The 25,613-nt window shown below is 34.8% G+C and overlaps 1 protein-coding gene across 2 annotated transcripts in view; it reads left to right on the top strand.

Annotated features, from left to right (window-relative positions):
* Positions 1 to 25,613, top strand: part of UBXN7 (UBX domain protein 7) — a 60,988-nt gene that overhangs the window by 13,884 nt on the left and 21,491 nt on the right. Inside the window, exons 1-4 of one of the 2 annotated variants that reach the window (XM_016433532.2) lie at positions 11,213 to 11,345; positions 19,872 to 20,152; positions 23,461 to 23,528; positions 25,280 to 25,345. In XM_016433532.2, the coding sequence (XP_016289018.1) occupies positions 20,097 to 20,152; positions 23,461 to 23,528; positions 25,280 to 25,345 (190 nt within the window). In that variant the 5' untranslated portion in view covers positions 11,213 to 11,345; positions 19,872 to 20,096. Of the gene's footprint in view, positions 1 to 11,197; positions 11,346 to 19,871; positions 20,153 to 23,460; positions 23,529 to 25,279; positions 25,346 to 25,613 lie in introns of those variants that run through there. The other variant, XM_001373930.5, reaches the window with a different exon arrangement.

Below are 25,613 nucleotides of genomic sequence, written 5' to 3'. Positions count from 1 at the left end.
GCAAGCAAGCAGTTTTGTGGTTTGGACTCCAGGAGTGGAGTCTCAGCTCCAACTTTTAACTCAGTTTCTGATGTCTGCAGAAGAATAACCAGGGAAGGAATCCCAAATCAAAGGGAAGCCTGCTTCTGTTGTTCTAAACATTTGCAAGGGGCAGAGCCTTCTAGATTGCTGATAGTGCTAAGTTCAGCAGCAGTAGTATACTGAACCTCCACCAAAGGTAAGCCCATATCCCAATTCCTCAGATGCAAATCAAGGTCAGAAACTTACAGAGCTCAAATCAAAAGAGAAGCACTCAGATTCAGGATCAGGGCATTGTAGGAACACTTAACAGCCTGTGGATTCTCCACCTTGAACTATTCGTGGTTATCTTGGAATAGCACAAATCTTTAATACCCCTTGTAGGATCAGCTTAGACCTTCCCTTCAGAATTCTGCAGAATCTGGCCCTAACATGAAATCTAATGTCAGAAGGTAGACAGGAAGTATGAACAAACAAGAAAAGAACACTACTATAAAAAGCTATTATGGTGAATAGGGATGACCACAAAACATCTATATACAAAGCTTCAAAGAAAAACACAGCCAGGAACAAATTCAACTTGAATTCCTTCAAGAGATGAAGCAAACTTTTTTTAAGAGTTTAAAATATTTTTATGAATGAAAAAGAGTTTAAGGGAAAATGAAAAAGACTGAGAACTATGGAAAAAAGACTTGGAAAAGGAGTCAATCAGTTTGGCAGAAGAATTATAAAACCTGTCCAAGCAACAAACTTCTTGAAAATTAGAATGGGTTGGAAATAAAATCTAATGACTTCATGAGACTCCAGAATAAAATGAAAAGTAACTCATAGCAAAAGTGACTGACTTGGAAAACAGATTGAGGAGAGAATTAAAGAATCATTTGACTACCTGAAAGCCATGACCCAAAAAGGGCCTAGATATCATTTTTTTATTCCAAATTCTAAAAAACCAAGTAAAGCAAGCATTTCCATATACAAAGAAAGACTATACATAAATGAAATCACATCTCTTATGTTTGACTTATTTTTAAAAATCTACATAATAAATACCATCTACAAGTGCCCTAGCCACTCCCTAACTATACTAAATATCATGTTTTAAGAACTCATAAAAATGCTCAGACCTCTTAGAACTAGAGGGCAGAATGGAATCAGAAAGAATCTACCTACCACCTCCTGGAAAAAAACCTCCCAAATATAGTAAAAATTCAGAGCCTCCTTCCTAGTCAAAGAAAAATTAGTGCAAGCAATCAGAAAGAAAGAATTAAAATGCCAAAGACCCATAGGTAGGATTAAACATGATTTAATCACCAGAATATAAAAGAAGAGTTTTGAATACAATATCCTAGAAAGCAAAACATATATATCTCTTTTACTTTCTAGGATATTCTGTGTGTATATATATGCTTACAACTAAGAGTAACCTATCTAAGCAAAACTTGAATATAAACATATTACAGAGTAAAAATGATCTTTAATGAAATAAAAGACTTCTAAGTATTACTGATGCAAAAGATATATATGTATCCTTTGCTTTCTAGGATATCCTGTGTGTGTAGTAGTCTCTCAGTGTCCAAGAATGATAATTGTCTTTGTGCGTTTTCATCTACGGTGTAGCCTCATATGGCTTTGGAGTCCAAAGGCTGAGGCGCAAAGTTTGTGGCACATGGGGCATGGAACACCAGTTGTTACAGGAGGTGCGGTTGTGGCCTGGTGTCAGCGGTCGCGCAGCAGCAAGACCTCGATGTCGCTCATCTTCAAAAGTGGTGGCGGCATGGTTAATGTGGGTTCGCCAGCTGCTTCTGTCAGAGGCAGCGAGTTCTAGTTGCTTTGGTGTCATGCCAGCCCACTTCAAGTTTGACTTTAGCTAATCCTTGTATCTTTTCTTTGGTCGGCCTTGTTTCCTAAGTCCAAGGAAGGTGTATATATATATGCTTACAACTAAGAGTAACCTATCTAAGCAAAACTTGAGTATAAACATATTACAGAGTAAAAAGGATCTTTAATGAAATAAAGGACTTCTAAGCATTACTGATGAAAAGATCAGAATTGTTTAGAAATTTTAAAAGATGGTATAGGAATCAAGAGAAATATTAAAAGGTCAATATGAATAAGTTGTAGGAGACTAAAAGAGAGTAAGCTGTGTACAGTAAGGAGACAATAGCCTTTTGAACTGTGGTGCTGGAGAATACTTGTGAGAATCTCCTGGACAACAGAGTGGTCAAATCAGCCAATTCTTAAATTAATTCAGATTATACACTGGAAGTTCAAATACTGAAGCTGAAGTGGAGATACTTTGACCACGTAATGAAGACCATCATATTGGAAAAGATTGAAGGGAAAAAAAGGTGCAACAGAGGATGAGCTGAATAGATGTTGCCATGAAAGCAGCAAACATGAATGGACTTGGAACAGTGTTTGAGAGATAGTGATGGTCCTGACATGCTATTGACCATGGGGTCATAGTTGGACACTACTGAACTACATCAAATAATGTGTCTCTGAACTTTATTATCATCAGAGGTCACAGAGGGAGTAATTAGACCAGACCTGAGAGGTTCTGTTGTCTTGATCTTAAAAGAAGAATGAAAAAGGAGGAGAGGAGAAATAGTGAATATGGGATGGGGAGAAAAGAAAGTTAGGGGAAAATGGAGTAGTACCCAAGTCTATACAAGGAGAAAGGAACAGAGGAGGTTTACTTCACCCCTCTGAATTAGTCAAAGGAGAGCATGTACACATAATTGGGTACAGAAATACATTTCACTCAATAGGAAAATGGGGGGGGGAGGAATTAGAGGGAGAGGGAAGTTATATTACAGGATAGATTAGTGTAATGCAAAACAAACTAAGCATATAGAAAAATATAGTACTTTTTATAGCAGCAAGGAATTAGACACTGAAGGGGTGTCCATCAATAGAGGTATGACTAAACAAATTATGGTATATACATGTGATGGAATCCTACAGCTTCATGATACAGCAGGACAGTACTGCTAGTAGTGGTGGCTATAGTGGGAGCAAAAGTTTTTATACCAGTATCATGTTGTTTCTGCTTTCTGGGATATTTTAGTGTAGCTTGAATCTCAGAAAGAAGTGATCTAGATAATTGAGACTGAACTGTTTAATTCTCTAGGAAGAAAAGACTAGATAACTGTCTAGGGAAGCTGGTTCTAAAATCTTAATAGTAAGTGACAGGGAATACCCTCACTTTGATAAGATAAGCAGCTAGAAAAAAAGCCCTTAAATTTTTTTTTTTTAATACTCAGAACCTAGAAGCTATTGGAATAGATAGGAATTCGAGAGTTGAAAAACTAAGTGCCTAGACTACTGACAGCACCAACATTTTTAGATCATGATTTAAAGAAAAAAAATTGCTGGAACAAATATTAGACATATCACAAGTACATGTATCATTGGATGAATACATAAGCACAGGATTGTCAAGTTTTAACTACTGAAAATTTGTAAGGTCTCAAGAGATTTTTTGTATTTAGAAGACCTTTGCATTGTTGAATATTCTAAGACTTATTCAGCTTAAATATTCAGCATCTTTTTAGGATGCAAAGTAACAAAGATTTAATAATGGATTAAGTTAATACAGAGGCAATTATGATGCACAGTAATCATCTAACTACAATATACAGTAATGTGATAATTGCATTAGCAAGGTGCAGCTTACAGTGCTATATAAAATTCAAAGGGAAAAGTGGATAACTTTAGAGCTTGGGGAAAATTTCATTAAGGGTGATAAAATTTCATTTGATCTTTAAAATGTAGATAGGGAAGAACAGGACATTAGAGAGTATAATAATATTAATTAGGGCAAAGTTTAAATTCATCAACTTTTTAATAATAAACCTTACAACTTTTTACATTATGTACACCTATGTAATATGCAGTATGTTCTTTTGCTGCCTTTACTTGCTTTTTACAAGTTGACAATGAATTTAGAATTTTACATTATTTTATTCACCATAAATACATACTTTTATCACAGTGAGTATTAAGCATAATGAATGGTCCATTTTTTCAAGTTTAGACTTAATCAGAGACCAGATGTTTTCAGTGGAGTTTGAAGAAATAATAACTGACTAACACTGTTTTATGTATGTTATACTAATTGCAAAACAGTCTTGTAAGACTATTAGTTATCTCCATTTTTTTTCCTAGATGGGGAAACTGAGGAGTCCAATATCCTATCTACTGTGCCAGACTATCCTTCTATGGTTCTATGAATAATTTTATGAGATAAGGCTGGCAGGGTAGCATGACATTTAATAATGAAGGTCCCTGGATGCAAAGCAGAGGTATTTGACCTTAACTGAATAGGCATTATGTAACCATTGAAGAATTTTGAGCAGAAGAGTAACATGATCAGATCTTACACATAAGATTGATTAGTCTGAAAGCAGCACAATTCTATGGATCACAGAGGAAAATGAGCAAAGAGGATTGAAGACATTTTTGACAACTAGTAAGCATTTATTAAGAACTACTATGTGCCTGACACTCTGCTAAGCTAAGGAGATCCTTCAGATTTTTGCCCAAAATGGCAAAAATGTAGTTCCTGCTCACAAGTGCTTTCTAACAAAGGAGACATGTGAACAATGATATACATAACAAGACATATAAAGAACAGATGGAAAATAATCTCAGAGGAGAAACATTACTAGCATTTGGGTAAGCAGAAATATAGGCTGAGACAGGGAAAGGCTTATTCATACACAAGGTGAGATTTTGAGTTGAGTCTTGAAAGAAGCCAAGAGGCAGAGGAAAATGAGGGAAAGAACATTCCAGGTATGAAGGAACTGCTGGAGAAAAGACATAAAAATGGGAAATGGAGCATATTATGTAAAGAACAGCAAGGAGGTCATTGTGACTGACTTCCATGTAGTAGAATAAAGTGGAAGAAGTCTGGAAAGGTAGGAAGTCTTCCAACTAGACTTGGAGGGCTATTGGTTGTTCATCTTGGAGATAATTGAGAGCCATTGGAGTTTATTGGGTATGGAAGAGAAACTCAGTTAGGTCCATGCTTTAGGAATAGTACTTTGGCAACTGAGTGGAGGAAGTACTGAAGTGGGGAGAGAGACTTTTGAAGCAGGGAGATCAACCAGAAGGGTCTTATAGTAATCTAAAATAAAATGTGAGATGATGAAAACCTGAACAAGGGTGGCCTCTGAAAATGGAAAAAAAGATCTTATAGGAGAGATGTGAAGATAGAAATGGCAAAGACTTGGCCACATATTGGATATATGGAATATGAAGGAGAAGAGTTGAGAATCACACTGAACCTGGGTGACTAGTGTAAAAATTAAAATTAATCTTAAATAATTTCAAATATTATATTTTGTAAGATTTATTAATAATCACTAGAAGTAACAAAGTAGCAAAATAAAATCATGTGCCCATGGCTAATCTACTTGTTCAAAAAGCCCACTCTACCACAGTCATGACAGGAAGCAAAGAGAGCTAGCTATGGAAGACCACCTTATTTATCCCCCTGTCTACATCAGCACATAAGGACAGGAAATCAGTGGGCTCCTATGAAATGTAGTTTAAAGGCACAAGATTTCCAAATAAACATTCACCCCTGAGATTCCTTGGAAGACTGGTCTCTCTAATGGATCTTGTAAACATAACTAACTTTTAAATTACAGTAACTTGACAATAAAAGGGAAAGAGAACAAAACCAATGATTGCTAGGCACAATGACAAAAAGCCAATTAGGTGGCAGGCCCCTTCAGCATAAGAGTATACATATACAACAAATGCATTCAACCCCACACAGTTCAAATTACCACATCCCAAAGTTCACTCTGGATCTTCTGGTGCAGCCGGTGGTCTGTGCAGGCATCTTCATGATGCCTTCTCCAAACAGTTCACTTTCTGGATTTGAAGAGAAACATTTTCATGTTTCTTATCCTAAAATTACTCTCAAAAAGAATTTAAACTTTGTATTACAGGATACTAATACATTCTCCCCCTGAAGAAGATGGTGAAAAACACAGGGATCACTCAGGGATGCATGGCTGAGTTATGAGGTATATGAATCAATTGGCAAAGAAAAATATCAAAAAATTCAAATAAAAGAGAAAAAACAACTTCTAGATGAAATATAGAATATCAGTGATGTTTAAAAATTGTAAGTAAAGGAAAAATAAACCTATAACAGGTCCTTGAATCAGGACCCAATTAGTTATTTATGTAATTATGCACTTTCCCAGTCAGTAGCCAGGACTACAGAAAGTTTGCCAGACTATGAAAGACAGAAAAGAGTCTAGATTATGGGAGCCAGGAAGGCAGCCAAAGTGAGGTGCTTGATAAAATGTGGGGCTCAGGGAAGGCCTGCCTCTGACATGTCAAAACAGCTACAACCTTGAACCCCAAACAAGTTCAAGTCTTCTTGTCTTGGCTCAGAATTTTATCACTGGGATTGGTCTCTTTGACCTTGTGCTTGATTGGCATTGTGCAAGTTAGCTTTGTGCAGTATTCCCTTCTCCTAGAATTAGACACAATCATTAAGCAAAGTCCTGAAATTTTTAAACAATGAATGGCATTATTTCTGTAGTCTAAAGCTTTTTGGGTATGCATTGACATTCAGGCAAATGTATTTTAAACATACTACTGCAAAATCAAAAAAGTTAAAGAAAATGTCAATATTCGTGATGTGTTTCAAATACAAAAAGGAGAGAAAAAATAACTCAAATGTTTGTTGCAAATGCAAGGTAAAACAATAAAAATTTTTTAAAAATCAAAAATATGTAGTTTACAAACAGTGATACATTTGGTCAGCCAAGGAGAGGTAGAATACAAAGGTTTCTCACCCCAAAATGAGAACCATTTCCTTTGGTAACTTGGCTATGATCCATCGTGTGAGTACAAATGATTTTTTACAAAGTACCAGCTTTATAAAACAGAAGTATAATAAGTAATACACATTCTAAGAAAGCACCAAAATTCACAATAACCCAATTAATGACAAATGTATTGGGTTTGGGGGTGGTGGTGAAGGGTTTTCTTTGATTGTAGTGCTTTCCAACTAAGACTCAAAGGATTATTATTTGCCCATAAATATTCTAGCCACTGCCCTTTTTCATTTGAGAATCACCTGTACCTGGAAATGTTAGTTACTTGGTATTATTTCCACTATGATACTTCTTTGTGTTAAATGTGTTTATTTTATTTTTTCCCCCATTATCTAGTTATGTAACTTTATCTGGGCAATATATCTTCCCTCTCCTTCCATCTATTTTATTTTATTTTTAAACCCTTGTCTTCTGTATTGGAGCTCATAGCTGGGTATTCAGGGGGATCTCTAAGTGGAAACTACTCTTTCTTTCCCCTCTTATATCTTTTTTTACATGTTTTAGAATCAATACCATGTATTGGTTTTAAGGCAGAAGAGCAGTAAGGGCTAGGCAATAGGGGGTTGTGACTTACCTATTTGAACCTAGGACCTCCTATCTCTAGGCCTAGCTCTCAATCAACTAAGCCACCTAGCTGCCCCCTTCCTCCCATCAATTTTAAAGACCTCACAATCAGATCTGTAAATCTTCAAGAAACATTCTTTATAATCCTCAATGGCTTCAGAAACCAAATACTAATTGAACACCATCTACAAATATGATTTTCTAGATCCTTCTTTCCAGGAACTAATTTTCTAATTTGGAGTAGTTGTAAAGATTATAAAGTGGAAGCACTTTGATAGAATAAAGTTTCTGGCTTATCTTATAAGTTAATCTATCCATGTAAATCTTCAACAGTTACACAGAGGATCAAAATTATACTTTCATGAAACTACAGGTAGTAGTTTCTTATAAGAGAATTTAATACTTCTCTTTAGAGATAACATGATCTGGTAGAAAGAGGATCAGATTTGGTAATCAAGATTTTAATTTAAATCCTGGCTCATAGATGACTAGGTTCCCCTTTGTTGGTTTTTATTAAAATTATAAAAATGTGAATTTTTTTAAAAGTAGGTACGCTTTAAAAGTTCAAAAAAGGATTCATTGCCATTGATTAACTAAATTGAATTTCCAAGATTTTAAGAACATTAATCTGGTTGCCTAGCCAATGCTAGTCAGCTGTTAAAGCTTTTCTTTTTCTATAGCAACAAGATAGCTATAGCTTGATTGGAAATTCTTTCTTATGTTTGCCTCATTTTCAGTGGATCTGGGATATGTGGGTACTTTCTCCATGGCAACCCATTCATATCTTTTTAAAAACCATTTTACCAGTACCAAGGCAATTCTGAGGCCATCTATCTGTTGTTCTTCCTCATGTGATCACACCACCTTTTCTAATGGCACATCTCTTGAGTGATGCATTTTATTGACTATACATAATTCCTTTTCTGGATCCTATGTTGAACATCTTCCATGAAAATGGCAAATGACTTTTGGAAACATTTGTATTACTACAGTAATCCATGCTGAAAATATTTTCATAAGATTCACCTATTCAACATACCCAGTTAATTGTCAGATCCAATAAATTCTAGGTCCAAGACTCAAAATGTCCATCTATTCTTTTCCTTCTCAGAGCCACATTATATACACATGTTTGCACATACATGTATGTATATATGCACATGACCACATAAATTTACTCTTTAAAACTTTTCAACACTACTCAGGCTCCTGTAAATAATTCCAAATTCTTTAGCCTGGAAATCAAGACCCTTTGCGTGTGATAATTAAAATGTTTGGGAGCAAGGGAAATATATATATCAATTACGACTGCTGAAATATGTTTTCTACTGTGTCTTGGTTTTATATAAATATAAGATGGTTGCCAGGGAATATATTCCCAATTTATGAATATGCCCAAGCCAACTGGGTTTTATAGAGAAATTTAATTTATAATACACTGATTAATCAATAGAAAAAGAGAGAAAGTAAGAAAGGAATAAGAATGAATAAATCAGTCAGTTGGTTTTATCACTCACCCAAGATCTCTCTAGGTAAGGCTTCTCATGCCAACCTCAGGCTCCACCTTCAAGAGAGCCTCCTTTCAAGAAATGTTTCCAGAGAATTCTCCTCCTTCAGAGCCAGCCTTCTCTCTTGGTCCTCCAACAGAGCAACCTCCTCAGTCCTCCTTCAGAGTCACCTCGCTCAGAGCAAAACCTCCTCCCTCTCTCCTCAGACCCCTCTATCTTTAAGGAAACCATCTAAGTTCCCTCCCCTCAGTTCTCACATCTACCAATCACTGTCGATGTCTCCCCTGTGCCAATGGTGGTTCTAGTTTAACCCAGGACCGCCCAGAGGTCTGTGGCTTTGCACATGTCTGTTGAAGGTCATATTCTCAAATAATTAAATCTTGATCCTTTGCTGCAGCCCTTCCTAAATCCTGTTACTCTAAGTAGGGTGGAAATTGTATTTTCCAAGACCTGGTTCTGTCATTCCAAGTATCTCTATTGTATCAATTCTAAAATCAATCATGACTCAAAGAACTTCCTGTTCTATGCTTAAGCATAGGTCAAAGCCCTTTCCATTGTTTAGCAAAAGGTTTCTGTCCTAAAGTAGTCTTAGGTAGGGAGGAGAAGGATCCTCCCATGCCAAGGGGTTTCACATTCCAATAGAGTTCTTACTATCAGTAGGAAATTTTTTCCAGTATGAAATTTCCCAATGGGGAAATTTCCAACATTCATAAGTCTAAGAAATTTTAAGGTTTACATGCGTAATCTATTTTTGAATGTTTCTCACTCCTCCCTTTGATGTATTCTTTTTTTTTTTTAACCCTTACCTTCCATCTTGGAATCAGTACTGTGTATTGGTTCCAAGGCAGAAGAGTGGTAAGGGGCTAGGCAATGGGGGTTAAGTGACTTGCCCAGACTCACACAGCTGGGAAATGTCTGAGGTCAGATTTGAACCTAGGACCTCCCATCTCTAGACCTGGCTCTCAATTCAATGAGCTACCCAGCTGCGCCCGCCCCCCCACCCCCCAACATATTCTACACTTTAAACAGAGGTTCACCAGTGCAACTCCACTTCTGCAGAAGAGTTAGTGGAAAATATTGTTTCATTGTCTGAGTACAAGCTTAGTCATTATAATTTCATGTTACTCACTTTCAATTTTTTAATTTTTCTTTCCAGTTACATATTTTTTGTTATGTTTATTGTTAGTTCTACTTTACCTTGTATCAATTTATATCAATCTTCTCATGGGAAACTGCTTTTATTTCAATTATACCTTATCCCCATATTTGTCTGTCTAAAAATAGTTTAAAAATCGAAACTTCTATTTTTATTTTTTTGTAAATATATTTTATTTTACCAATTACATGTAATAACAAATAACATAAATTTTCCAAAGTTATGTATTCCAAATTGACTTCCTCTCTCCCTTCCCTTTACCCTCTTAGAGATGGCAAGCAATTTTACCTGGGTTATTCATGTATCATCATGTAAAATATATTTCCATATTGGTCATTTTTGTAAGAAAATAATCATATAAAATCAAAACCCTAAACAAAATCACAAATCCAACACTGCTTTCTCTGGAGGTGGATAGTATTCTTTGTCATAAAGTTCCTCAGAATCGTCCCGGATCATTGTATTGCTCAGAGTAGCTAGCTAAGTCTATCACGGTTGATCTTTCCACAGTATTGCTGTTATTGTATACAGTGTTCTCCTGGTTCTCCTTATTTCACTGCATCAGTTCATGTAGGTCTTTCCAGCTCTTTCTGAAATCTTCCTGTTCATCATTCCTTCTAACATAATAGAATTCCACCACCATCATGTACTACAATTTGTTTAGTCATTCCCCAGTCGATGGATATCCCTTCAGTTTCCAATTCTTTGCCACAACAAAGAGAACAATTATAAATATTGTTGTACAAGAAAGTCCTTTCTCTATTTTTTTCCTAGAAGTATTACTGGGTCAAAGGTATGAATTGTGTTATAGCTCTTTGGGAATAGTTGCAAATTGCACTCCAGAATGGTTGACACTCAGTTCACAACTCCACCAACATTGCAATAGTGTCTCAATTAAATTTAATATTTTTTAATTTGCAAGAAATCAGAATTTTTAAACTTTAAGCATGGAGCAGGGACAGATAAGCATGTAAAATATAAAAAATACTCTGTTACTAGTATTATATAATACAGTACATACTTAGTGTAAAAGTCTGCCTTTGACTTTTTTTTCTTATCTCTTTTTTGTTTTGTTTTGTTTTTAGGTGCAAGTGAAAGTGTGGGGAAACATATGCTTGAAGCCTGCAACAATAATCTGGAAATGGCTGTCACAATGTTTTTGGATGGTGGAGGAATTGCTGAAGAACCTAGTACTAGTTCGGCTGGCGTATCTTCTGTCCGGCCACATACAGAGTATGTCTTCTTTTCTCATTGTTGTGAGGTGTTTTGTTTTGTTTTTTCTCCTAATTTAAGCAATTGTATTTTTGGAAGAATTACTTAAACTATCATATTATTTTTGGGAGGGAGTCAGGAGGTAAACTTAGAAATTAGACATTAAAAGAAAACATTTGCAAGTAGAAATAGTAATACCTTAATTTAAGGAACAGTATTTTTTACCAGCTTGATTTTATCTGTGCAGCAGCTATCTAGGATAAGCTTATCCCTGTTTTACTAGTTTGGAAATAGGCACATTAGAAGCCAGGTGACTTGTCTGAGGTTACATGGCTTTGTGATAAGAACTGAGGTCATCCAACTCTTCCATGAACTGAATAAATTTTATTGATCTTTCTTGTATAAAATTAGATATTTGGAAGGAATTATGTTAATGATATTCATTATAGTGACTAATAAACTTATGAAAGATTGTTCAGTACTTGAGATATATATATATATATATATATATATATATATACATATATATAACTTTTTAGCAGAAACAACTAAATATATTCCCAAAGTCTAAGACATTAAAGTATTGGTAGTAACACTTTTTGTGGTAGCAATAAACTGGAAAGAAAGTAGGTATTCATCAGTTGTGAAATGACTGAATAAACTGTCAAATCAGCATATAGTTGAAATAAGTAGGAATTAACAGATATGAGGAATTTTAGAGAACCTTGGAAAATTTGCATGCCTTGGAGGTAAAAAAAGAAGAAGAATAAGCACGAGCAAAATTTATCCACTGATCACAGAGGAAAGGAAAACCCAAACTTGGATGACACGAACCATTGCATTGAGTGATATTGATTCCATAGTACTGGTAGTGAACCATAACTCAAGGACTGAAAGGCAGTGGACTGTAGGTATGGAATGAGGCATATATACTGTTAACAATACATATTTGTTAAGAGCGAGTGTTCAGTGCTGCAAATGTTAGGGGTGGGCAGTGATAGTTTTTGAGAAATGACAGCAGTATGAGGGAAAACAGCATCAATTTATCTTTAAAGAAACTGTTCAAATTTTAAAGTTTAAAAAAAATTATTATTTTGGATTAGAAATAAGCCGTATACTGAATTTAAAGGCCCAGGCCATAAGTTATAATCTTCTTTTTAATGGATCTAGTCTAGCTTTTGATTGCAACATTTTTTTCAACCTAATAATAATAGTTATACCTAGTCATTTTTATAAAGTTAATTTTCTTTAAGTACAGGATTATTTTTAAATGATTGCCATATTTTAAGGTGTGTCCTATATTATTTGGAAGCAAAATTTTTTCCCACAAAAACACCTATAATTCTGTAATGAAAAAGAATTAACATTCCATTTCCAAAAATCTCAGTTGTTATTGTAACTTTTATTACACCCTACTTAATGGTTTTACAAAAAAATTCAACATAGTTCTATCAGTGATAAATGACTACCTCTATAATGTCATTAAAATTGTTTATTGCTTTTAATTATTTTGTCAATTTGAGTGTGAAGTCATACCTTGAAGTCGTTTAATTTACATTGCTTCAGTTATTAATGTTTAACTTTTCCCTTAAGTCATTATTTCACAGTTTATATTTTTCTTTTATAAATGTCTTTATATTTTTTAGTCATTTATCCATTTTAAAAAAAAATCCTTACTGTCTATTTTAGAATCAATACCAAGTATCATTTCCAAGGCAGAAGGAGTAGTAAAGTTTTGCTAGGCAACTCTGGGGTTAAGTGACTTTTCCAAGGTCATAACTAAGAAGTGTCTTGAGATCATATTTGAACCCAAGACCTATCCCTTGGCCTGGGTCTATATCCACTGAGCCACCTAGCTACCCACATTCTTCCATTTTGGATGGGGCATTACATTCATTAATTTTTAATAGTTCCATGTATATTTCAGGTGCCATTTTTTAATGTCGCGTTCGCCATAATTCTTTCCTTAATCTATTTTTTCTTTGTATGTAGAAATATTTGTTTAGTCAAGCACATTTACCTTATCCATTACAACTTTTTTAAAAATAGAAAAGTCATATCACCATCACAATTTCAAAAAGCATTTCTTCCTTATTTTTGTTTATTCTTTAGCTGAAATTTGTGATATATGTGGTATAAGTCTAAATTCGTATCTGTAACTTCCAACCTCTTTTCCAAAACACATTTGTTAAATAATCCTTTCCCCAGGTAATTTCCTAAGATCTATTTATCTTTTTCTTTTAATTTAGTATAAGATTATTATCAATGTAAAATTTGTAAAAAAAAACTTTTTAGGTTGAGGAAGCATACTATTTATAGAGGGCTATATTATCCAGAGGAGTTATAATTCCTTGCTTTTTACCCTTCTATTAAAATTTTTTAAGTTGATTATTTAACCTATGAATCCAGATAAATCTTTCATAGATTCTCCTTTTCTTCATCATTGGTATTTGTGTTGTTAAATTCATTTTTTTGACCATTTACCTAAGGGTTAACTTAACATACTAAATATTGATTCTAAGGTAGAAGAATGGTAAAGGTTAGGTGGTTATGATGAAGTGGTTCACCCAGGGTCACACAGCTATGTTACAATTAAATTACAAACTCCAAGTTCTTAGTTTCCATAGACTTTATTAATAATCACTTGAAATAAAGAAAGCAAATAGAGAGGAGTTTAAAGACTATTTTCTAACCTGACCACGTGTTGCTCCTCCTGCATGGCTCTTAGCCAGCCTCCCGCACCACCAATATCCAGGTAATCGCCCTGCATTCTTTCCTTTATCCTCCCTTATGCATCATCTGTGCATTCACATTAAAGTCTAATCATGTAGCTCAGACATGCAGGATGTGGAAAGTAAGTCCACAATCCCAGAGGGGGAGGGGATTCCCTTCACACAGCTAGTTATTGGGGAGTATCCCTCTTGGGATGACTTCCCTATAGAATATTAAGTAATAGGATTCTACTTTACTTTCTCTGAACCCTTTGAAATCTACTCTCAAACCATTTACCCAAAATTTAGGGTATGTGTTAGATTATACTTGACATTCTCTTCCTTATGTCAGAAGCTGGCATGGCAGTTCTCTCCCAAGGTTTATATCATTTTTTACTTCAGCATCAATGTCCTCTTTATTGGGCAGAAGCAAGTCCTGGATAGCAATTCTTTTGTTGTTGATTCTACTTCTTGCGGAATGAAATGATTATTCTGGTAAATCCATTTTTAGGTGCAATGATGATAATATAGAAGGGACTGCAGCAGATATTCTCTTAGTTGACATTCCCCTTTACTGCTCTATTACACTTCTGTTCCAAGATTGTGGCTTTTTTTCCCCCTGTAGCTATACTCTCTGGTGCCCTTTTAGGTCCATATCTATAATACACTACACTGTATTAGTATAGTATTATTTCTGCTTCTTTTTCCATTGCTTCCTACCCAGTACTCCACTATATTTCCTTCAAGTTGTGGATATTTCTTGTGTAGGTAAATATTTTTGTTGATATAAAATACTACTCTTTTGCCCCTTAAGGTATATACTTTCATATTCGGTCATAAATCATATTCCACCATATGTGTAATACATGTAAGATAGAATTTGCTTAATTGTTAATAGCTTGAGTTTTACCTTTTTTCAATATGTACCCTGCTCATTTATTTGTCTATAGATTTCTGCGGCCATGATTTTCATTAATGACTATCTTCTTGGATATTGTCTCCTGCCTAGAGCAGAAATTCCTTGACAGGTGATCATATCTAGCCTCTGCTTAGAAATGCTATAATGAAGACCGTAATTACCATAACTACCTTTTGTAATATTCTAGTTTGGAATTGCTCAAAATGTAAGAAAGTTCTTCTCTATAGTGATTTGAATGCTGTCTTCTTATAACTTTAACCCCTGTGGAACCATATGGAACAAACCTGTCTAGAAACAACCATCTATTGTGAACCCAGAGTTTTGTGTAGCTTTAGGCTAAATACCCCTACATATTCTGTTATTATATGATGTATAGACTTACTATCAAGGCCATCTTTCTCTTGACAGTCCTTTTTGTCAGTGATCTTAAAATATAACACACAATCTGATTAAGAGTTTATTAGATCTATTATTCTGAACATAATTATCTTGTGCTGAGTTTCTAGTCAGCTCAACTCAAATTTTTTCTTGTGAATTCTCTATTGGACTTCAAAAGATTTATTGAAATGCCATTTTTATCACATTAATTTCTTTTCTCCTTTGTCATTATTATTTGAAGTTTTTTATTATGAACTTGGCAAACATCAATAAATATGAATATTTTCATGAATGGAAAAGGGATTATATGTGAAACCACATCTTACTACACAAGACTTTGTAAGAATATATATTAAATTTAACCAACAGTAGGGCTCACTCTGCACATAAGTCCCCTTCTTTATTCTGATGTCCTTTGTATGTTTTTTAAATGTTTCATTGATACTTTTTGTTTTATTAACATATTATCATCCTTACCCCCCAACAGAAAAAAATTAAAAGCCCTTTCTTGTAACAGAAATAATTGAACAAAATATGTGTACATAATTGGGTTATATCTGAAAAGGTATTCTGAACCTGCACCAATCCATAAGCTCTTTGCCAAGTTATAGGAAACACATATTCATACCAGTTAATCTTGAGAGTTCTTAAGTCTGTAAAGTTATTTTATTTCACATTTTTTGTCATCGTGTAAATTGGATTCCTGGTTCTGTTCACTTTCACTCTTATTTCATATGAGATTTCCTATATTTTTTCTTTTTTTAGATTTTAAATACTTTATTTTTTCCAATTACATGTAAAAACAATTTTTAGCATTCATTTTTTAAATTGCAAGTTCCAAATTCTCCCTTTCTCTCCTCCCTCTTTAGTGAGAAGGCATGCATTTTGATATAGGTTACACATATGTAATCATGCATATTTCTGTATTAGACGTGATGTGAAAGTAAATATAGACAAACCCATTTAAAATAAAAGTAAAAAGTAGTACCCTTCAGTTTTTTATCTGGAGGCAAATAGTATTTTTCATCATAAGTCCTACAGAATTGTATTAGATGCTTGTATCACTGAGAATAGCTGATCATTCTTACTGTGATTACTTACATCTCTTGCTGTGAACAATCTTCTCCTGGTTCTTCTCACTTCACTTTATATAAGATTTCCTAACTATCTCTGAATCTATTCTTGTTGGCATTTCTTATGGCATAGTTACATTCTGTTATATTCATATACCATTTTTCCCCTAGGTAGGCTTTAGCCGATTTAATGGGCAAACCACTTTACTTCCAATTCTTTGCTATAGAAAAGTGCTGCTTTAAATATCCTTGTATATTTGGGTCCTTTTTTTTTTCCTCCTTTGATCTATTTGGGATATACAACTAATGCTGATATCTTTAGGTCACTAATTAGTGACTTTTGGGGCATAATTCCAAACTTTTCCAGAAGCAATTTGGCTATACCAATTCATAACTCTTATCAACAGTGTCCATTTCCCTGAAGCCCCTCCAAAGTTTTGTCATCTTTGCTCATCTCTGCTTGGTATGAAATGTTATGATTCATGTTTCTCTAATAATTAGTGATTTGGAGTATTTTTTTTTCTATATGGCTGATTTTTTTCCTGTGAACACTGACTCTTCATATCCTTTTGCCGTTTATTTTTACTCATATAAATTTGAATCAGTTCCTTGGGAATCATAAGAGAAGCCTGCTACAAAGTTGTTTTTTCTTCCATTTAACTCCAGCTGCATTGATTTTCTTCATATAGCATTTGGATTTTATGTTTATGATATGGCCTTTTAAATCTAAATCTATATTCCAAATGGGGATGTATCATAAGTAATTACTTATGATACATCCCCATTTGTAATTTACCAATATAAGTATGCATGTGGGAGCAGCGGGTAGATAGCACAGTGGATAGAGTGCTAGTCTACTTAACTCCAGTTACCTAACCCTTGCCTCTCTTCTGTCTTAAAATTTATACTAAGACAGAAGGTAAGGATTTTAAAAATATTAATAATGTGTATATGTGTGAAGTGTTTCTAATTATACTCGGGAATCATTTTAGCATTTATTTACACTTATAAATTGTAGGTTGACATACATGCTTTTTGGCTGTATGCAGGTTCACACAGTTCTCATAATAGTAATTTGCCAGAAAGAGGGTACCAAATTCCTCCAAAAGACTTCGCCAAATTTTTGCTCAAATAAGGTAGAGTGGAGAAAAGGACAGCTAGTTGCCATAGTGGGACTAGAGCCCTGGGACTAGAGTTGGGGAGACTCCTTCCTCTTCCCGAGTTCATATTTAGCTTCAGACATTTATAGCTGTGTGATCCTGGGCAAGTCATTTGACCTCGTTAGCCTCAATTTCCTCATCTGTCAAATGAGCTGAAGAAGAAAATGGCAAACCCACACCAGTATCTTCACCAAGAAAACCTCAAAGGGGATCACAAAGAGAGTTGGACACAGCTGAAATGGTTGAACAATGAGAATGGGAAAAGTGGTTGGAATTACATCAAGATTCCAGCATTTGTGAAATTGAGCTTGAAAATTGCTAAAAAGTCTCCCAGACTTCCTGGGGAAGATCTATCTTGAGAGAAATTTTTCTTCCCTGGATATTTGTATTTTATGAAACTTTCTATAGCCAATAAAAAACATTTTAAAAATTTTGGTCCAAACACAACCAGGATTGTGAACAATTTCTGGCCAACCTATATTTCTTTATTGGTTTAATGACTTGGTTTCCAGTTTATTTTAGGTTCAGTGGCTGTTCAGTGCTTGCATTTTAGAGGAGTTCATTCGAGGTTCAATATGAGCCCTAACCATGAAAATTTTTTTATTATAAACTAATCATAAATTCAGATATTATATTATACAAAGAACAATAAAAAATAGAATTGATTAGTTCATGGAATGTTAAACTATATCAGATTTAAGAAGGTGGAAACAACAAAATTGTCATATTTGTATCCTCTTCTGAATTATTTTGTTTTCATATATTAAACATTTTTATTGATGCTTTTTTGTGTTTTAAAAAATGAATTTTATTAATAATATGGAAATAGGTCTTGATCAATGACACATGTAAAACCCAGTGGAATTGCTTGTTGGCTACGGGAGGGAGGGGGAAAGGAGGGGAGAGAAGAAAGAACATGAATCATGTAATCATGGTAAATTTTTCTTAATTAAACTTAAAAAAAATTTTTTTTTTATTGGGATAGTTAGATAGAATGCCAGACCTGGATTTAGGAGGACCTGGGTTTAAGACTAGTAAATACTTCCTAGATGTGTGGCCCTGGGCAAGTCACTTAATCCTAGTTGCCTATCCTTTGCCACTCTTCTATCTTAGAGTTAATACTAACAGAAGATAAGGGTAAAAAGAAATTTAACAAATATGTATCTTTTGTTTTTATATCACCTGTATCATTGTATATACTTCTCCCTAATTCTTAGAGTCATTCTTTATATTTAAGTATTCAAAAGGAAGAAGAAAAAAGTCAGCAAAATTAAAGACTATAACAAAAAATCTGATGTTATATGTGGTATTCATACCCACTGCTGCAAAGAAATTGGTGGGGTTGTCTCTTATCTCTTCCTGGTAGCCAAGTGTGGTTATTGTAATTCTAGCATTCTTCCATCACCTTCCTAATTCTTCCTTCTTCTATCATATAGAAGCTTTTGTGTAGTCATGTGAAACAGATCAACACATTGACCACATCTGAGAATGTATTCTCTACTTCTTTGCTGAGTGACAGGATTTTCCATCATTAGATTTTCAGAGTTCTGAAATGTTTTATGGTTGTTATGCTTTATATTATTATGGTCATTGTGTACATTGTTCTGATTCAATTTATTTCAGGCCCATTGTGATCAAAGGAGCCCTTGTTGTTGGTTTTTTTTTCCAAATTATTTTTCCACACATAGTTCATGGTTCTGCACTTTTGGTAGTCTCAATCAGTACCCCAGCAAGATCTGAAAACTTTGTGTTATTTCTGGTTTCAGTTTAATTGCCTAGTGCCTATGATTGGTGGTGGTTCTTCATGCTTGAAGAGGACCAAAATGACATCACCATGTCAAGTTCATTGTGCTCAACTGTGGCTGATCAGACCAGTACAAGCTAGGAAGGCACACAAGTCAAGCATAAATTGCTTGTGTGAACATTTGGAATGGAGATATCTCTAAATTTGCACATCTCACATTTCTTTTGAGCTATTGTAAATATGTTTTGCTAATAGACCACAGCACTTTCTTTGATTTGGGCACACCATGCTTGGATGGCCCTATACCCGTGTCTCACATGTTTTACAATGCATACTGTAGTTCTTCAGAGAGCCCTTCAGACTGTCCTTGTATTGCTTTTCCTGACCTGAGTGTTGAGTACTTACCTTGTGAGAGTTCTCTAAAATAGTCTTTTAGGCAAATGTATGATTGGCATTCAAACAACATGGCAGCATATCAAAGCTGTGTTCTTGCAGTAGAGTTTGAATGCTTGGCAGTTCAGTTTGAGAAAGGACCTCAGTGTCTAGTACCTTATCTTGCCAGGTGATCTTCAGAACCTTCCTAAGACAATTCACATGGAAGCAAGACAATTCAAATGGAAGCAATTCAGTTTCCTGGCATGATGCTGGTAGAATATCCAGGTTTTACAGACATACAATGAGGACAGCACAACAGCACTGTAGACCTTCAGTTTGGTAGGCAGCCTAATACACTCTTCTTTCCCACACTTTCCTTCGGAGCCTCTCAAACATTGAGCTAGCTGTGGCAATGTGTACATCAACCTCATCATCTATGTGGACATTCCTGAAAAGTATACTGCTAAGGTAAGTGAAGTTATCCACAGCATTCAAAATTTCTTTTTGCCATAATCAATGATTCCACATGTGGAAGATATGGTGCTGGCTGGTGAAGAACTTCTATTTTCTTTTTTTTCTTTTTTTTCCTATTTTCTTGGTATTAGTTGTTGGACCAAAATTAGCACAGGCAGCAGGGAATCGAGTCTTGCTGTTGCATTTTAGTTTCAGAGGCTGCATTGAGTACATCATAATCTTGGAACAAAAAGACATTGCACCAACTCTCCCTCCACTTTAGTCTTGGCTTATAACCTTTTTAAGTCAAATAATTTCCTGGCAGTGTGTTAGAAGACCTTGATACCTTTTTTGTCCTCATTTAAGGCATCCAACAATATTGCTGAAAATAATATGCTTAAAAGCATGGGAACAAGCACACAGCCTTGCTTCACTCCTTTGGTAACTGGAAAAGCAAGAGAACATCATCCATTATCTAGAACCCATGCAAACATGCCATTGTGGAGCTGTTGTATAATACTGATGAATTCTCTGAGCTACCAAATTTTTCCATGATCTTCCACAAGCCCTCATGACTGACAGTATCAAAGGTGTTGGTCAAATCGTCGGTGTGTACAGATTTCTCTTCTGCTCCTGGCATTTCTTCTGGAGTCGTCAGGTGGCAAACACCATATCAACTCATCCCTTTCTGAAGCCACACTGGCTTCTTAGGTAGAGTACCATCTTCCAGGTGAAGAAGGATCAGCCTATTGAGGAAGACTCTGGTAAGAATCTTGTCTAAGAGAGCAACACTCTCCTCAATTGTCACAGGACAATCCACAATGGAGGCATCCTTGATCTTGTGTGTGTCTTTTTACCATACAACCTGGAAGATTTCAGTCAGTTTTTGTATGAATAGTAGACCCTCCCCTGCCTTGTAAAAACTTTGCTAGAATGGAATCAGTACCAGGTGCTTTGCCATTCCAGAAGAGCCTAATGGCATGCAATACCTCTTCAGCTGGAAGTTCAGCTAAAGACCTATTGACTTCAACCTGAGGCATATATGGTCAATGGCTTCAAATATATAAATGACAGTTTCAGTTCCCCAGAGGTCTTCTCTCATGAGCCACTGATTTGCCCACGTTTATGAAGAGCTGTACCCTATCTAATTGGTAACCTCTGCTGTTTCCTATTCCCTTTGGTCTTTGTTTTTCTTTTTAAGAAAAAAATTCAAAAGAATAGAAAAGGCAAAAAGTTCAACAAAATGAACTGACCAGTGAAAAAGTCTGACAAGTGCAATAGTCTACATTCATGATCTCTCTCCTCTACAAAGAAGTAGGGGGGAAGGGACACTTGGGAGGACCCACCAAGCTTGCCCTTAAAATATGATAACATTAATTGTCAATTGTTTTGTCATCATTGTTCTTTCCATTTACACTGTTTTATAAGATGTATGTGTTTTCTTGGCTCTCTTCCTACTTTGTTTTAAATCAGTTAAGTCCATGTTTCTCTGTATTTTTCATGTCTTTTGTTTCTTAATGAACAGTAATGTTACATTACATTGATATACCACAGTTTGTTAAGCCATTTCCCAAACAATTATACTTTTTTCCAGTTCCTTTGACTTCACAAAAAGTGCTGCTTATAAATATCTTGCTGTATGTTGGGCCTTTCATTTTGTCCTTGACTTCCCTGGAGCATGTGCCTAACAGTGGAATATCAAAGGAATGAAAGCATATGAACATTTTAATCACTCTCTCTGAATAATTCTACATTGCTTTCTAGAGTGGTGATGGTTTTTGCTTTGCTTTTCAGTCTCCACTTTGGACTTTCTGATATTTTGATAAGGAGCTAGTGTATTTCTTATTTTCTGTGTTTAGATCTTCACTTGGGCTTTTTGGCCTTTTGATTGCCCATGGCTTTGTTTATGCCATGGGCCTTTGACATACAGATTAGGTCCATATGGACTGACAAAACTTTTCTCTTGAAGATAGGGCATACTTTCAGGAATATATCAGAAACATTGACAAGCTTTACAAGTGTATTATGTTCTTACATATATTCTTTTACTAAAGAGGTTGAGAGGTTTCCTAAATGGATGTTTTTACTTGTGGTTGCATTGGACACAGCAAAGCTTTCTTAAATTTTAAAGTAGAAAAGAATGTTTATGCTTTTTAAAAAAAAATGAAATCCTAAAATGAGAGTGGATTCTTTAACAGAACTTTTTATGGCCCAGAGTTAATCTGACAAACTCTTTGGACCTAAATTAACCCCAATGCAGGTACATTATTGCCTCTGATAGGGTTCAGGAGAGCATATGGCATGTGGTAAGAAAGGACAACAACTCTTTTGTTACACTTGTCACTGTTTTTTCATGTTCCCATTTGTAACTCATAGTTTTAACTTTTTTCTATCAGGCGTATCCTCCCCTACAAGGGATGTTCTATTGATTTGCCTCATTCAATTGATCTATTAGACAAAAATGGAGCTGAAAACCATTCCAATAATTAATAGTTTATAGCAAGGAATGGTCCCATTAGAAACAACAGTTCATGATGCAGAGTGAAGTGAGCAGAACCAGGAGAACATTGTACATAGAAAAGTAAAACATTATGGAAAAATCCAATGTAATAGACTTTGCTACTAGTAGCAATGCAACAAGCTAGGACACTCCTGAAGGACTTAAGTAAAAGAAAGCTATCCACACTGAGAGAAAGATCTGTGGGAGTAGAAATGCAAAAGCAAAACATATGACATCATTTCTTTCATACACACACACACACACACACACACACACACACACACACACACACATGCGCGCGTGTGTGTGCGCGCGTGTGTGTGCGCGCGTGTGTGTGCGTGTGTGTGTGCGTGTGTGTGTGTGTGAGAGAGAGAGAGAGAGAGAGAGAGAGAGAGAGAGAGAGAGAGAGAGAGAGAGAGAGAGAGAGAGAGAGAGAGATTTGGGGTTTAAGCTTTAAAAAATTGCTCTATAGCAAAAATGAATAATATGGAAATAGGTGTCAAGTAATAACATTTATACAACCCAATAGAATTGCTTGTTGGCTCTGGGAGGGGGAGAGGGAAAGAAAATGAATAATGTCAACATGGGGAAAACATTAATTAATTGAAAAATAAACATCAGTTCATGAAGTTTAAAACTAAAGTATTCTGATGATCCAAACAGCAACATTATGGCAGAGGAACTCCTATATGAGAGTCCAGAGACCTGGGTTTTAGTCTCTGCCTTAATTTTACCTTTTAATATAATGTGTAATTTTTACTTAACATAGATTGAATAAAACTGCTAGTTTTAATGTTTTCTCTTTTTCCTCTTTTTTTGGTAGAGATGAAGTCCGAGCTCCAATTCCTCAAAAGCAGGAAATATTGGTAGAACCAGAGCCCTTATTTGGTGGTAAGTTTCCTTTTCTTTGGGTTTATTTGGCTTCATTGCTTTACTCTGTATTATACAAAAGCTTAAAGGGCTATCCAAAGAGTTTTTGTGAGAACTGGATAATGTTCTTTAAATCCTCATTGAAAAAGTTGCACTATTCTATTTTAATGAGTTAAAAATAAGATGTTAAAGCTAGTATTGAGTTTTGAGTGCCAAAAGAAAAAAGATTTTTCAAAATTACTACTATGTAATGAAAATTATTCTGTGATTCAGTAGACATCTTAGTCCAAAAATCTTTATCTAGACAGCTACTTGCCTGCTTCATACTGTTTTCACTTTTATTTCAGTTCAAATAAATCTTTCCATACTTTACAGTGCTCATATTCTTTTACAATTATTTACCATAAATTGTTTAGTCATTCCCTAACTGGTGACAATCTACTTTGTTTCCAGTTCTTTTCTACTATTAAAGGTTTGCTATAAATATAAAGGTATAGATGGTTTAACCACTTAGTTTGCATAATTCCACATTGCTTCTCAGAATAATTATGTTAATTCACACCTCTTCCAACAGTGAATTAATGTGCCTGTTTTTTCAAAACCAGTCCAATATTGATCATTGCCATCTTTTGCCATTTTGTTGAATGTGAGGTATAATTTCAGGATTTTTTTTGATTTGTATTTCTCTTATTAGTGATTTGGAGCATTTTTTTCATATGATCCATTAATAGTTTGCAGTTCTTTTGAGAACTAAATAATATACTGTATATTAAAAATTTTGCAGAAAGTTCCATATAAGTGTAAATCATCATTGCTGTTAATTATAGAAGCACTACAAAATGCTTTTGTAATTAAAGGTTTATTATCACTTAGTAAAAACAAGAGGAGCTCAATCTAAAGATGTGCACTATAAAAAAGAAAAATTAGTTCTTTTGAGAGTTGTTTATTTATATTCTTTGAGTCATTATTTATTAGGGAATGACTTGGTTTTATATATTGTTTTTGTCTCCAAATGTTGGATACCAAACACTTGTCAGAGATATGATAGAGATTTTTTTTCTCAGTTGACCTCCCTTCTTATTCTAGAAATATTGATTTAGTTTGTACAAATGTTTATCAATTTCATGTAATAATGATTTATTTTATCTTTTGAAACTGCCTCTATCTTTTATTTGCTAAGACTCTATCTGCTATCCATATTTGTGAAAATTATGATTTGTTTCTCTACTAATTTAGTCAGATATCTGTTTTGAGTTTATTGTGGAATGTTGTATAAAATGTTTTTCCAAGGGGGCAGCTAGGTGACTTAGTGGATTGAGAACCAGGCCCAGAGATGGGAGGTCCTGAATTCAAATTTGACCTTAGAGACTTCCTAGCTGTGTGACCCTGGGCAAGTTACTTAACTCCCATTGCCTAGCCCTTCCTGCTTCTAACCCTACCACACAGTATTGATTCTAATACAGAAGGTAAGGGTTTAAAAAAAATTTTTTTAATGTTTTGCTAAGCCTAATTTCTAACAATATTTTTCCTATTTTGATGCTTCTTTGTCACATGTTGTATATGGGATTTCTTTTCATGTATAAGTTGGACTAAATGGTTTCTGAGGTCTCTTCAACTCTGAAGTTTTGTGGTTATCACTTAAAACTAGTATAGACCTTTTTCTTTATGTACTTATTGAACATGTCATAGTTGAGTGTATTGATATGAGAAATTTTAAGAATTAATTTCCTGAAAAATTCATAGGCTCAAAATTTTACTTTTCCCCTTCATAGCTCCTAAAAGAAGGCGGCCTGCTCGTTCAATATTTGATGGTTTTCGAGATTTTCAGACTGAAACTAGTAGGTATCTGTGAAACTTTTTTTTTCTTATTTTTATCTTATTCAGTAAGAATTGTATTTCTTTTTAGGTAGCTGATTAAAGGTATATTCTAAGTACCATAGTAAGAGCACTAGATCCAAAATTGAAAAGACCTGGGTTCTTAGCTGCTTAAATACTACTTCCCTGACCATGAACTTAACCTCTATTCTTCAGTTTCCCTAGCTGCAAAATTGGAATAATGATACCTGTACTGTCTGCCTCACAGTGTTGTGAGGAAGCTTAAATGAG

The sequence above is a fragment of the Monodelphis domestica genome, chromosome 4 (genome assembly GCF_027887165.1).
Source record: "Monodelphis domestica isolate mMonDom1 chromosome 4, mMonDom1.pri, whole genome shotgun sequence".
In the NCBI taxonomy this organism is placed as follows: domain Eukaryota; kingdom Metazoa; phylum Chordata; class Mammalia; order Didelphimorphia; family Didelphidae; genus Monodelphis; species Monodelphis domestica.
This window is presented reverse-complemented; position numbering and strand designations above follow the sequence as displayed.